At 39.4% G+C, this 14,643-nt stretch overlaps 1 protein-coding gene across 5 annotated transcripts in view; it reads right to left on the bottom strand.

Annotated features, from left to right (window-relative positions):
- Nucleotides 1–14,643, bottom strand: part of LOC144082086 (glutamate receptor 1-like) — a 48,912-nt gene that overhangs the window by 21,176 nt on the left and 13,093 nt on the right. For all 5 annotated transcript variants that reach the window (XM_077608921.1, XM_077608922.1, XM_077608924.1 and 2 more), the window contains 7 exons: nt 12,062–12,301; nt 8,083–8,267; nt 5,291–5,344; nt 3,249–3,407; nt 2,646–2,813; nt 1,706–1,810; nt 1,097–1,207 (listed from right to left, as the gene is read on the bottom strand). In XM_077608921.1, the coding sequence (XP_077465047.1) occupies nt 1,097–1,207; nt 1,706–1,810; nt 2,646–2,813; nt 3,249–3,407; nt 5,291–5,344; nt 8,083–8,267; nt 12,062–12,301 (1,022 nt within the window). The remainder of the gene's footprint in view (nt 1–1,096; nt 1,208–1,705; nt 1,811–2,645; nt 2,814–3,248; nt 3,408–5,290; nt 5,345–8,082; nt 8,268–12,061; nt 12,302–14,643) is intronic.

Below are 14,643 nucleotides of genomic sequence, written 5' to 3'. Positions count from 1 at the left end.
TAAAATGTAAATTAGCTCATCCAAAAAGGGAAAAATTCAAAATGAAAGAAAAAACACTAATAAAACCAAAAAACATAAAAACATTAATACTTGAAATACACTATAGGGGATATAGAGCCAGTAAACTGAAACTGAGCTGCAGGCATCTTTGGACACCAATTTTCTTTTCTGATATCAAATTTTCCACACACGGCAGAACCCGAGAACATCCTGTGCCAGCAAGGATAGAATTACATCTTCCTTGTTATCTCCTGTATATAAACCAGGTGTTCTCAGCAATGCTCTTATTTATTGAAGGAATGCAAGAGATAACCACGGTAACAGATAATAGCAATAATGTCAAAACTACAAACACTAGACCAGTTGCAGATTTATCTCTTCAATTGGGAAGGACAATGAAAACTATATAGATGAAATGAATAGAAAAAAATCAAGAATTAGAGCATGAATGTCAAGACTAATATCCCAGACAGATTGTACACTTACTCAGATATTTATTAGGTACCTCCAGGTAGCGCCAAGAGCCTTTCTTTTTTTGTGCGGACAATACAACAGCAGGTAACTGTACATAACGTGGCTTTTAACGAACGTTGCTGCAGGAATATTTTACACACAAAGCTAATGGTGTGTTAAAGAACTTCTTCAAGAGCACATATTCAAATTAGCTAAGTCTCTGTGACACTGCCATTTGCAAAGCATTACTTTGCAACAAGGGTGTTGCCCGTTAGCACGTAAAATCCATAGTCCATATTTACTTAGCTCTCAAAGCCAGACGATTCAAAGGAGGGGAATAGCGACTAATAGTCCGAAAAATACAATAAAATCTCTGGCTCCTGGTGGATTCAGACAAATTTCCTACATTTTTGTTGTTCAACAGTATTCCTGATACATGAGTTCATAGGTGTAATAATTGCCAAGATGTTGCTGCATTAATTACGTAATTTATATTTTTTTTACTGGGAAAACGCACTTCTTGGAGTAGCACCACCAATTTCGTTATACGCAGCTGTGTATGATGACAATAAAGGTTTTTGAATTTTGAATTGAATTGTGACAGCAAGCCAAGCTCTCAAGCTTAGATTTCAGACAGACTCACCAAGATAGTAGTGACGATATATGTTCGGTTTTGAAGGCCATATGTCTCATTGCTGCCTCTTGTAAAGGTTGCGGTGGTCACATATTTTTCATCTTCGTTCCAGTAGCCAACCTACGAAAAGGATGGTGAAGTACATAGCTTTTTAAAAGTATTGAAACTTATGTCCTTAAAATGATCTATATCAGGAGTGGTGAACACGGTTTAGGGTTTTGGCTCCCGGCCAAAATGAATGTGGCTCTTTGCTACTTATATACTGTGGCTCTTTGCCACGTTTCATGTTTGTCTTATTTTTATTCTGTCTTAAAACACACTCTAATTTATCAGATTAAAAACTAATAATACATTATATTTAAAAAATAATTTGGCAGATTGGATATTTTTATGCTGTTTCTGACATAATGGACGTAAGGGGTTTTTGTGTTTATGTCTGTCTGTTTTGGTAGGTCACTGCGTGGTGTGGCTCTTTGACTATCACAGTTTAAGGTTTTTGCTCTTTGTGCCTAACTTGTTCGCCACTGCTGACCTAATTGGTTTAAAAAAAAAACGTTGGATCTTTGTTTTTGCATCAAAAATAATTGCGTAAACTAAGGTCAAAAACATCATCCTTACCTTTTTGGGTCCCGATGGGGCCAGTTCCATGACACTAACAGTGTAGTTAATTCTGCGGCCTTTTTCATTGAATTGAATGTGCCCAGTTAGACCATCAATACGGACCTGAGTTTGAGATGTCGAGTAAGTAATTGGAATAAAATGAGACAGGGTAAGATATATGGAAACAGAAATATATAAAAGCCATTTTCACTGTCACAAACGTTTGTTCATCCCTTGATGTCAAGGCTTTGGTGTCTATGTTATACAAGTATGAGACTGCATCTGGCTCCCTACGGAGGTAAATGACATATGGGGTGCATGTTCGTCTACAGTGGAGTGTTTGTCTTGGCGGCGTGATGGGGTTAATTGAGCGAACACAGCTGCATTCCACAGTCTATCCGAAGGCAGATGGCTAGATTGACACTGAGTGGTCCTCTGCACAGCCGTTCTGCAGACGGCGCCTCCGGCCGCTTGGGTACATGCATGCTATTTCATTTAATGTGGTATCAAGTCTATAATTAGTTTTACAGACAATTAAAACTAACAATTGGAAATGACACTGTTTAGTCACTCGTTGTCAGGAATTGTCTCTGCAACTCTACTAGAACAAATGCTTACGTGTGTGTCTAATTAAGTATGGCTTCAAGAAATCTCACAGCTAGACCACTTTCTTCTGCTTTCAAATATTACATTTCTAAACGTAACTGCTGATGTCATATTCCATGATGATCACAGCTGAGCGCGAGTGCCTGCAGACATTGTTTACCAGCCTCTATGTCACTTTTGATACGGAGGACTTTCCTTCAACTTTATGTGAACTTTAGGTGACAGAACAAAACCTAATTTGCTCAGCCAGCCACCACTCGGGAGCTGTTAGCGCATGTGCCACTTAAATGTAGCTGTATGACATTTGATGTTTGTGGGTTTGAATGCAAGGGGTCTCTGTATGTGGTCAGACCTGCTGCAAGGCTCTTTGGATGTCTATGCCTTGGCCCCATGGAGCTGGTGGGTTGGCAAGACATTCCCCTGCATTGCCCCTGCGCGATATATCTATCCTTTGTCTCCTTAAATTCTGGAATGCTGTAGACATGACTTTCACACCATCATATGTCAAAGCGCCAGTGTACTGGAAACACAGGGATAATGATTAGGTACAAAACAGTCAATGTTAGAAGGTAATGTGTGGGTGAACAGAAATATTTTTGTAGAATGGTGTGATAACTAGAAGATTAATATCACATTTAATTTTTTATTCACATCTAGAGTTAATTGCTTCACACTGTCACATTACTTTGCTGGTTAAATCTTTTATCAGGAAATTATATGGCAACACAGCACTATTTTCATTATTGAAATGTGATATAATCAGAGAAAAATATGCTGCCATCCAGTTGCATGACCCCTGGTTAACCGCTTCAAACAATAAGGGAGCTAAAAATTCTTGCTGTGCAATCATATAGTCTATAATCCTGTCAGTACTCGTGAACAATGTAGTTTAATAAACCAGCACTCCAATTAGAGAAGGTGAAACAAGTGAAAGATTGTAAAAAAAACTAGTTACTTTGAGTCCACTCTTGGGCATTTTAGAATCTTTGTTGTCAAATTCCATCCATTGTTGGACAACTCTACTGACACTGGGCTCTGAGTTGTTAACAAGCTGGAAGCCTGTAATGTTTGCTCCACCCTTCCGCAGGTCTGTCAGGTCAATGTCCAGGAATCCCTGTGAGGGGAAGTGGACAGACAGGAAGAGTGAGGGCCATAGGCAAGAGACTACGCTCACTGGCCACAATATTAGATGCCCCTGGATAATGAAATGTTCAGAAAGGGCAAATGCATTGCAACCAAGCTAGTCATTTGTCCTGTAAAGCTAGAACAGTAAAACAGAATGCAGAGAAACATACTGAAATGCATTTCCTCATTGTGAAATAGCCATTTATTAATAATTTATAGCATCCCGAAAATGAAACACTCCTCTTTTGATCTTGAGATGAAAGCTGATGGATGGAACTCACATATATAAGCACAGATAATGTGGAGAAGATTGGCATATGATACTGCATATTTTGGCATTTATTTTGTTCTAGTGACTAAAGAGCCACTATTGTCTCACTGAGTCTCTAACTCTAACAATTTTTTTCACCTTCAAATGTATTTGTTTAGATGACCGTTTTGTCAAAATATTATGCCAGCAGGAGAGAGAGGGAAAAAATGGATACAATCCCTTATTGCGATAATTTCCAGGAAAAATATATCATCCTGAAAAACTTATCATGACAGGCCTATGTCCTAGAGAGACTTCCTCCCTATTATGTGAAGAAGGCCTTTTGAGCAAAAGGGACAAAGGCAAGGCTGTGTGCCTGTCAGGAGGAGGCATGCGGTTGTGATTGAGTAGGAAGTCCAGACCGAGCATGTGAGAAGAGTTTTGACTGATGAGAGGTGAAGGTGCTCCTCTGGATTGTCTGGCAGAAAATCTTCCATTTTCCCTCAATGCTTTGAATTCCTTGGATCTGTGTGTTACATGGCTACATACTGGATTTCAAGACTTTCCAGTCATTTCCAATTGATCATTATCTTGAAGCCAGGCTGATTGAGTAGCTAGCTTTATGTGTGGCTTTTTAAATGAAACCTTAAGTAGAGTGAATGTTGGCATGGCAACAACTGTACCATGAAAGCTAGTGATTCAAGAGAAGCAAATGTCACCACCTGCACCCTAAAGTATGCTTCCAGGTGTTCTTTTTCCACCATTTTAACAAAGAGTGGGGAAATATTCAGCTAAAGAGCCAGTAGAAAATGTATTTTGGAGAGATCACGTTTGTATATTATATTTAAACAGAGTAGTGATTTTAAAATAATGATTGAACATATCACGCAGTCAGAGCAAAATCTGATTAAGATCAATTTTTCAATTTAACCAAGATGCAAATTTGAAGACCACGATTGCACTGCAGTCACGCGAGTAAACCACTTCTACACCATATGGAGGCTAGTTTAAAGTCTTTATAATACCAGAGATTGGACCATCACATTTTTTTGGGAAGGGGGAACAAAGGTTATTGCATATGGACTTTTTCATGTTCGTCTTTGAAAATAACTGCCATCTCCTTGTGTACCCCCTGAAGAAATGTGAAAAGTGTTATCATCTAAAATGAACTCATCCATTCGGGGCAGACAAGCCAGATTGAGTCGCTCTAATAATCAGAGTCGCGAGAAAATGTTCTAGCTGCAGCATATTAATGCCGTTATTACTAGAATGTCAATTTCCCCTTGTGCATCAACGAGTGGATATGAAGAACGCTGCAGGGTGGTCAGCATTGAATATGCATGTGGGAAATGGGAGTAGTCAAATTGAGCAAACTGATCTAATCTTGCAGTACATTGAGTGGCTGACCTTTGTCATTGGGATTTTTTTTCACTGCTCGTTACGTCACTTGATCAGGCTAAATCATTTAAAAGGCCATTTCTCCTCAGGTTTTTATTTAGTTTTAGGTTTTGCTTCCATTTTTTAAAATGTTTTCAAGGGTTTCATGGAGACATAATGCAGCCTTTTCAGTTATTCAGCATTAAACACTCAGTGGAATGCAAGTAATTTAAAATAATGCTTACCAGGTTAGCCAAGATGTAGTGGTAACTCTTTGCATTCTTGCCTTTCTCAACAATCTGGTGAGGAGAAAAAGAAAGGATTAAATGACCTTGACAGAAGATTGTGGTGTGTGTGTGTGTGTGTGTGTGTGTGTGTGTGTGTGTGTGTGTGTGTGTGTGTGTGTGTGTGCGTGCGTGCGTGCGTATGCGTTTGCGTGTGTGTACGTGTGTGCTGGGTGAGAAAAAGATTGAGACTGTCAATGCAGTAGATTGTACCAAGAAAAGTGTTCTTGACAGTCAAGAAAGTAGGTCCATACAATTTTGAGTGATGGCAGGGAATAAAAAATGAGGTCAACATTTGACTTTTTTTTTTCATTCTCGAGATTATCCATAGAGAGTCACGGAAAACTAACAAGCTCTCAACACTCATTTGTAATTTGACTTTGACACTGCCCTTTTCCAGGATTTATATTACATGATTAAAGTGATTTCAATGGCAGACACTAAATACTGGAACACTATAACAACATCATCAGTGTCAACTAAGGAAAAAAAATCATTTCATTCATTGCCCAACACAATGGCAAAACACTACTAGGCATGACACTGTTATCTTTACTGTTGACCGGTCAACCCGACCCTAGGGTTCAGGCAGGATGGAGTAACAAATAGAAGTGTGGAGTAAAGTGTCAGCATCAGTTTGTTCAAAGGAAAGATTTATTTCCAGCCTCGCTTTGAGTGACATTTAAATAGACCCCCTCTTTCCCTCAACCCCTATTGCCACGCTCAAGGCAACTGTCTTGCCTTAAAAAAAGACAGTATTTCAGTGTTCAATAACTGAATGTCATGAGTGTCAACAACATGCTCAAAAGTCACTTAAATTAAGCCTGATCATGCAGAGGTAGTTTTAATTAATGAACCATCCAATTAAATAGCGTTACGGAAGATAAGCACCTCATTCATGTGCCTATTCTCAGCTAGTGTGCAGGTCATCACACATTAGGTCTCTCATTCTCTCAGGATTTACACCTAGGGGGGTGAGCATTTGTTTTATGTGTGTACATGTGAGCGCGTAGTACCGCTGCAGGTCAGAGCAGAAGGTGACATTTTTTATTAATAGTGACCCCAGCATAAGACAGGCCCTGCGGTCGAGCCCCGGGCGAGGGAAAGCAAGGCGGTGACCCACAATCTAACCGCACACGCGACCCGCACTGCTACACATACAACAGCCACCGTGGGTTACTAAGTGCAAATGTTTGTTGATTACATATGCAAATGTGTGCCATTTATGACCCCAAAAGAAAGGATCATCTCTATGCATAAAAAACAAACAAACAAAAAGATCCATGTAATATTTCACCTGTTACACTTTTGTCATCACAGATGTTCTCCAAGGAGACTACATTAACATTTAGCTTCTCTGAAAAGTCACCCTTAGGATACTGCCAGTGACATTATCGCCGGAGAATCTGTGTGTACTGTTAGAGATGAATGAGATGAACATTGCAGTTTATAGGGCAGAAGACCCAGATGGGCCTGTAGTTGTGTGTATGTGTTGCGCAGCTGTATACGGGTGTGAGATACTGTGGGGATGCGGGAGCGGGGTACCATGGATGCGAGGAACAGATGAAAAAGATTGATGGTGGCTGTATGAATAGAATACTTTTCAATCCATGTTGCTATATAGCAGTGAGAACTGATGCAATAACCTTAACTGTTGACCGTGCTATCAATAACATTCCCATTGAAATTGACTATATTGTACCATATGTGTATGACGGCTTGTTCAAAAGTATGATTCATTAGGTGTTGCAGGGAGAGCCGCCATTAGAACGTTGAGGCATTACAAAAAAGATGGTCTAAAATGTGCCTCGGCACAACCTCACATTGGTTCAGGCACAGAATAAGAGCACGTTATCCTAACAAATAAGCACACATTTAAAACATATTTTGTGCTGAAAAATACTACTGTATTCTTATCCCGTGGATTTATCAATCATGGAATAATTCCATTACGCTCTACGTGTACTACATATTTTCAACAGATTTTACTGGTACCTAAGGGTTGTGTAAAAGGCGTACTTATGTTGCTATATGTGGGGTTTGTCTAGAAACGCACCCCGGCACTTACCACTGGGGGAAACTCCGTGGAACGTCCAAACATTTCGAGTTAAACTTACTCAGCTTCACAAACTAATGCCTTTTGTGTTTAAAGTTGGAGTTTGGAGACGCTGTATGGTCAAATAAATCAAATAGATGCAGTCTAGAATAATAGGTGTTATTTATTTTAATTGCATCATTTTTTTCTTTTATAACAAAAACATACCTTTGAAAGCCAAGATTGCCTTGTGGATGACAAAAAAACAGTTTGATTCTAATGGGAGGAGGGAGACTCAAAGTGTTTCTATTAAACTGTCAATTAGGATTTCTGAATCATTTTTGTTTGACCACCATCTTGGTGAGAGCTCATCTTTTCAGAGAAGAATTGCTGGATCTTAATGCATAACCTGTGCCATTTATCAGGTTTGTCTTAGATGCTTGGAGACTGCACACAACAGCAGAGGAACTAATGCTGCCACTACCTGCATATCCTTTTCTGTTCTGCATCACCGCTTCTCTTCATCTTGTTAAACCATGCAAAGCCAAATACACAAAGCCACTTTTCCCTAACTCCTTTGAGGAAGATAATTGCTCAAAATAAATCCCATGTGCCCAAAGAAGAAAACAACCAAACAGATGGAGTTTATTTTTCTTTGAGGTTTTAAGATAGTTAAAGCATAATATCGTATAATAGTAAAATAAGAAAAGCTTTTTACCTTTTTTAGGATGCCAGTGAGCCTCTCTGTCTCACAGTCAATGATAATTTGACCCTCCTTCCTCTTGTCCAAATCCTGGAAGACTTTCAAGAAAGACGCTTCTGTCATGGTCTCCACATTGACAGAAGTCACCAGCCAGTCCCTCTCTGCCGCTGTGTCCAAAACTTTCTGGAGCACTGACAGGCCTAGTCAGAGGTAAAAGAACCATACACAAATATGACTACATTTAAATAAGTGTCATAAGAGACAAGAGCTATTGATAAAAGTTGCCTAAAGGATGAGACATTTGAGATGTTTGCATACACTATAAAAAAAACGACCATGGAAAATACCTATTTTGTTAGCTGTCCCTCTATCACTTTTTGTCCCTATACTGTAAAAGTAAAACTTAATTTTGATCATGCCAACTTAAGATTCTAAGTCGGCGTAACTAAAATTATTACTGTATAGTCATATTGTACATTCCACTGCCAGTTCCTACCCATAGTAATAACACTATAGGGCAGAACTAAGGGCAGGGAACCAAACCCATCCCCTGTAGATTCAGGGATAAAGTGTAATGAGCGATCAAGTCCATTCAACACACTGGCACTCCCAAGTGGGCCGGCCTAAATAATGACCACTTCTACACCAACAAACACTCAGCCCATGCATCACAGCCAAAGACACCATCACAACCCGGTTTACATCCTCGAAGCACCAATTACAAGTGACACTGCCAGAGTACACTGTTGCCTTGGACACAGGCACACCGTGGAGAAAGAGCGAGAGCAACCAATGAGAGAAAACTCTTGGCAAAACAGGAAAAATAAGAGGTGATTAGAAAACACACAAAGCTCTGACTCTGCTGTTTGCTCCTTTTCTCTTGAAAGTAAGTCAGCCATTCAAACTGGAAACGAGAAACATTCCAAGGAGTGATGCAGTTACCATGCCACAGTGCAGCTGTTACCCTAATAAAAATGCTGATAAAATAGAAATAAGATGTAAAAAAGGATATATCAATGTTTATTGGGCGGACAGCCAATGTTTTTGCACACTGACACGCTCTTTTGGTCATGATTGTTCAAGAGTTTCAAATATTATTACCTTGTGTAATAATAGCTCATCTAGAACAACAACAACAGTTGCTGCAAAGAAAAATGAGAAATGCAGTCAGTGGTTCTGGAAAATGATGCCTCGGCCATATTTGAATGCACACCAGCTGCTCTCCAGGCACTCTATGCTACCTATTTGACGCCAAGTCATTAACTAACAAAAGGATGGATGACGTTCGGCCTCCATAAATAAGCACAATATGAGTAAATAAATAAGACTGGCAGGAAAGCAGAAGGCATAGATGAAAAGTGATGCACTTCTGGTTGGAGAAGTTGAACACTGAATCAGAGAAACCTAATGGAGCCAAAGGTTATCAGATCCAACACTGGAACTGATGTGTGCAATGGTGACATAGGATGTGATTAATCAAAGCTTGTGAAGAAAGTCCAAGGTTCCGGCTGAAGAAACATTTTGCCCTCCCAACTTACTGTGAAATTGCAAAAAGAAAAAAAAACTAATTTTCACAAAATGAATGTTTCTCATACTTTATTGGGAGAGCTTAGTCTTGTTTATGTATTACTAATTTGTAATTATTAGACTTTCCGCAGAGCCCTGATGGTTTGTGACCGCATAATTGGATCAGCGAAATAAATCACGCAATAGCGGCCGCAAAGGAGTAATATACAGATTTGCCATCAATTATCTGTACTGATATCCTCATCAGGGGACCCTAAGGCATATTCCAGTTTCACTGTGGCTCAGAGGAATAGTACATACACCCTGCACCGGTTTCCAGTCAATCACAGGAGCAACATTCAGTATAGTCTTAGCCATATTTAAAGCAAATGGTTCATTTATTAGTTACTTTTCCGAGCCGATTATTCTCATAAGGGTTGCACGAGCCTATTCCAGTTAACCAAGAGTGGTAGGCGGTCTACAATTGAAATCTATTACTAGCCAATTTCAGCATGTTTTTGGAATGTAGGAGGAAACCGGAATACCCTGGGAAAACCTACGCAGGTATGTAGAGAACATGCAAATTTGAAAGAGGAAGGCCTGAGATTGAGCCTTTAATCTCATAGTTGTGAGGCAGACGTGCTCACCATTCTCTACTGTCCTGCCTAGAGGAACTGAAAAAAACTTAATTAATAAAATAAAATAAATTCTTATAGTGTTATTATTTTTGTTGTTGTTGCTATTACTCATGTGACTGGATATACTAGATTCTGTACAAAATTATCATAATAACAATAATTATAAAGGGAAGCTAAGTGTTTTTATGGGATAATTTTTAGATGAATATTGAGGTCTGACAAAAAAATAATAATTTATTTTTGTCAGACCTCACTAATAATGTAAAATCTTTCAACTAAATACAATAAAAAATAGTGAAGAAATCATTTTATTCAAGTCTTTGATAATGTTAGAGTAGTTTGTCCAATTACAGTGAGTTTTTTTCCTCCACTCCATTTTTGTTCTGATTTCCTTCAGTGAACATTCTATTTCAGATGAAGACAAGAATTTGATGCACCCCAATGATTTGGAAAGAGAATGACAAGAGGTCTCACAGGACTAGCCAAAGTAAAACGGTCCTTTGAAGGCATCCGAAATGAGAATAATATCTTAATGGAATCTGGCTCCCACATGCACCCTTGGGCACCAGGCAATTGAGAATAGAGAAAATAACCCTTTAGGAAACCATATCACTGAGATATTTATGATGGTTTAATGTCCTATTTTTCCTAATCTTAGGTTTTGTAAGAGAAAACAACATAGGTAGATTTTTTTACAACTACTGCATGTCAAGATAACAAGACCATCATGTCAAATTGCAACTTTTCAATGCTCATAATGAAATTTTAATCTTATTTCCTGAAGACAACATTGTATGAAGTTAACACAGCCACATACATACAGAAATAACTGAGCAGTTTAGATGTGATGAAATACAAACTCACAAACAACAACCAGAAAAATAAGATATTGCCTGAAATTCTTGAATTGACCTTGTGGACAAAAGAGATTCAGTATAGTATCCAGGCAACCAATGTCTTCTTAAATGGATTTCATTGACTCGATTCTTCCACTCAGTCAAACGGGCATACATCAGTATTCATACAGTATAAACAGACATGAACACCTCGTGGCTAGATCTCCAAGAGATCACAGGACAATTCAAACAATATTAAAGACAGGCGTAACAAAAGGTTATCATGTATCAACAGGGCAAATGAAAAAGATGACAACTTTGTCATTGTCTATTAGTAAGCATAGCAGCTTAGTGTTGTGAAGTCCAGGTTTTTAAGCTTAAAATAGTATATATTAGATATAAAGTGTTACATATTTCTTGCTTCTTCAGACATTAACTTTAAAGGAATAGTAAGGTGGTGTATACGTGCATTTTTTCCTTAGCAGAAAATAGTGCATGGTTGCCCCTCATTTGTGACCATGCCTCAAGAGAGCTAAGAAAGGGTGTGGCAACATATAGGGATCATAGCGCCGATTCCATTCCAGGGGAAAAGATAAGCAGACATGAGGATGACTTCTCCAGTACTGTCTGTGTATTTTTAAGCAACAGAAATTCCTGCTGAGATGAGCACAATGAAAAGCTGAATCTTTGGTTCTTTTGTATGATTTATCTTCCAGTCGGTGCAAGTGCAATTTTCTTTTCAGTATTCTTCCCCAGTATAAAAACAATTTCACAGTTTAAGGTGGCCTGACAGTTACTCATTCATACACCTCATTGTCATGCCTGATGTATGAACACCAAGGAGGTTAGATGACCAATTTGTTTTCTGTTGGTACAGATGTATTTATATATCGTTCTTTCTATTCTTGCTTCATATATCTAAATTGCACAGTTAGAGACATTGATAGACTATTGAAAAATGAATTAAAATGGTGAATGAGCGACCGACAGGATAACAAACAGATACATACGTACCAGAGTCTGAACTGTACATGTAGACAAACTTGTTCCATCCATAGTATTCAATCACGCCCACAAGAGCATCCTGTAACTCAGGCCTCAGCTGGATAACGAATTGGTTAGCCGTTTCAATCGGGAAGGATGGTGTAACAAAGCAGACATGGAGGGCGCCACAGAAGGACATGAGCATGTTGACCGTCTTCCTGTCATACAATCCAATGATGGCGTAGACGCCCTTGGAGAACTGGGAACAGACTGCAGGGAGGAAAAAGAGAGAAAATGCACAATTAAATGGCAGTAATAAAAGCATAGGAATTAAAATGTATCTAAATAATGTCTTGTTAGAAGCAGAACTGCCCAAATAAAATATACTGTAGGTGTACATTAGAGAAAAACACCATAGTCTGGGCTGAAGTTGCATAGGACAGGATGTACTCATGGACATGATTCAGAATCTTTGAGTGTATTAGTAAGTAGATACTGGAGAGAGGAGAGAGATGAAGTGACTTGGGGGTGGTTTCTGGGCGCCTGCCTGGTGTGAGGTAGTGTGGGCATGTCCCTCTGGGAAGAGGACTCGGGAATGACCCACTAGAGACACTATGAGGCCCTGGTTGCCTGGGAATATCTTGGAGTCTACCCAATAGAGCTGGAAGAAATGGATTGGGAATGAGAAGACTGGGATTCCCTACTGAAGCTACTGCCAATGTGACCTTACCTCAGATAAGGAGATGAAGATGATTACATTTATATAAATTAACACGTTTAAATATATTCTCCATATATTTCCACCCCTTAAATTATTGGTTTACACAAAGAGTTTGAGCATCAGAAAGCCAAGAGGCTGAGACTGTTGTTGTTCTGAAGTTTTATACAATAATATAAGGTAATCAGCACAAACAAACACAACGTGTGTTTGATCAAACCAAGATTAAGAACCACCGTCAGAGATTGAATTTTAATTTTCTGAGATAAACTGTGATGCATTTTTTATTCTGTCTAATGGCTGTCAAGAGTTGCATGAGTTAGTTGTGAATTTGGTTTTATGTGCGGAGCGTTTTATCCCCTAGAAAGATCACTGCAATTAACATTAGGTTTCTTTCTACGGTGATAATTAATTGTCAATGCTGAACAATGCAATTGGGCTGATTTACCCAAAATTAGTGTTTAAAAGAAGAATTTTCACAGAGGCATCATTTTGGACAGTGGAATTACCGTCCGAAAGTGACGCAAAACAATGACATCCTGCAATGAATGATCCTTCAAAGTAAAACACGGAATAAAACAAAACAGTTTCAACTTTGGGCAGTCGGCAGGGGACAGCCTGAATTGGTTGCCAGCCAATCACAGGCCCTATTGCAGTCACACACATCCATCCCAACCAGGTGCTCAGATTTGGGATGCATACACCATATATACACCTTACCCATTTGTTTTCCAGCAGCTTGTCTGTTTACTGTCAGTGAAAGCTGCAGGAGCTGAAGGCAGATTAGGAATAAAGAGGTTAATCAATGTATCCCCGGGGTTCCACTGACATTTCACTGGCAGCAGTAGGCGGCTTCCATCTATCATTTGCATTTATCCCTCACTCTGTCTCTCTCTTTTTGTTCATTTTCTGTCTGTCAAGCTGATTTTGTTCACACCCTACCATCCCAAAATAGCTCATTTATGTTCACTGTCTCGTCATGACTAGTTCACAAGAGTCACACGTGCGGTTTTTGGTCTGAGCAAGTTCTGCTATGGTTATTGGTGGCCTTTATCTCAGTTTTACCCAAACAGATTGATATTGCTGCCTGTGCCCTGCACCAGGGCCAGCTCGCCACCAGAAGCCGGGGAAAAGACAGAGAAGATGGCCTGTATCCAAAACGCCTAACCTGTCACAGACCTGCACCCTCCAGGCAGGCGAATGTGTGTTCTCGCCTATGACGAAGACAGAGGGTGAAGGGGAGGGGTGAGGGAATATACACATGAAAATACATGTCCACGCATATACATACACACACATATGCAGCCTCGAGTGCTCCAAAAACCTAGTGACTCACCCTACTTAAAGCAAGCCCTGAAATAGAATATTTTGCACCTAGCCACACTTTTCTTCATGGCTTGTTTGTAAATGTACATTCTGAGATATAGTATTTATGACGTATATTCACTAGTAATTCTCTCAAGTTATTATTTCCAGTGGCCTAAATAATCAGCCTAGATGAAGTGTGTGTAAAGCACAACTTGCTATTTATTTCCATTTATTTATAAAGTTCCATTACAGTACTGTACACAATGGTCTTTTAACCAATGATGTTTTATGTTTTGTTTTTTGTTTTTTACCTCACGTAATGGAAGTAGCCGACTCGTGGTGTAGAGGTTCACTCGCCTGACTTCAGTGCTGGCAGGCGTGGGCTCAAATGCCGTTGATGGTGGTATGATTGGGGGTGCAGATGGTCGTTTGTCCCTCTGTGTGCTCTACAGCTGACTGGCAACCAGTCTAGGTTCTACTCTGCCTTTTGCCCAAAGACAGCTGGGTTGGGCTCCAGCAACCCCTGCAACCCTTTCGAGGATGGGCGGTATGGAACATGAATGAATGAATGAATAATGGAAGTATT

The sequence above is a fragment of the Stigmatopora argus genome, chromosome 9 (assembly GCF_051989625.1).
Source record: "Stigmatopora argus isolate UIUO_Sarg chromosome 9, RoL_Sarg_1.0, whole genome shotgun sequence".
Taxonomy (NCBI): domain Eukaryota; kingdom Metazoa; phylum Chordata; class Actinopteri; order Syngnathiformes; family Syngnathidae; genus Stigmatopora; species Stigmatopora argus.
The sequence above is the reverse complement of the archived record's forward strand: the minus strand, read 5'-3'. Positions and strand labels throughout refer to the sequence as shown.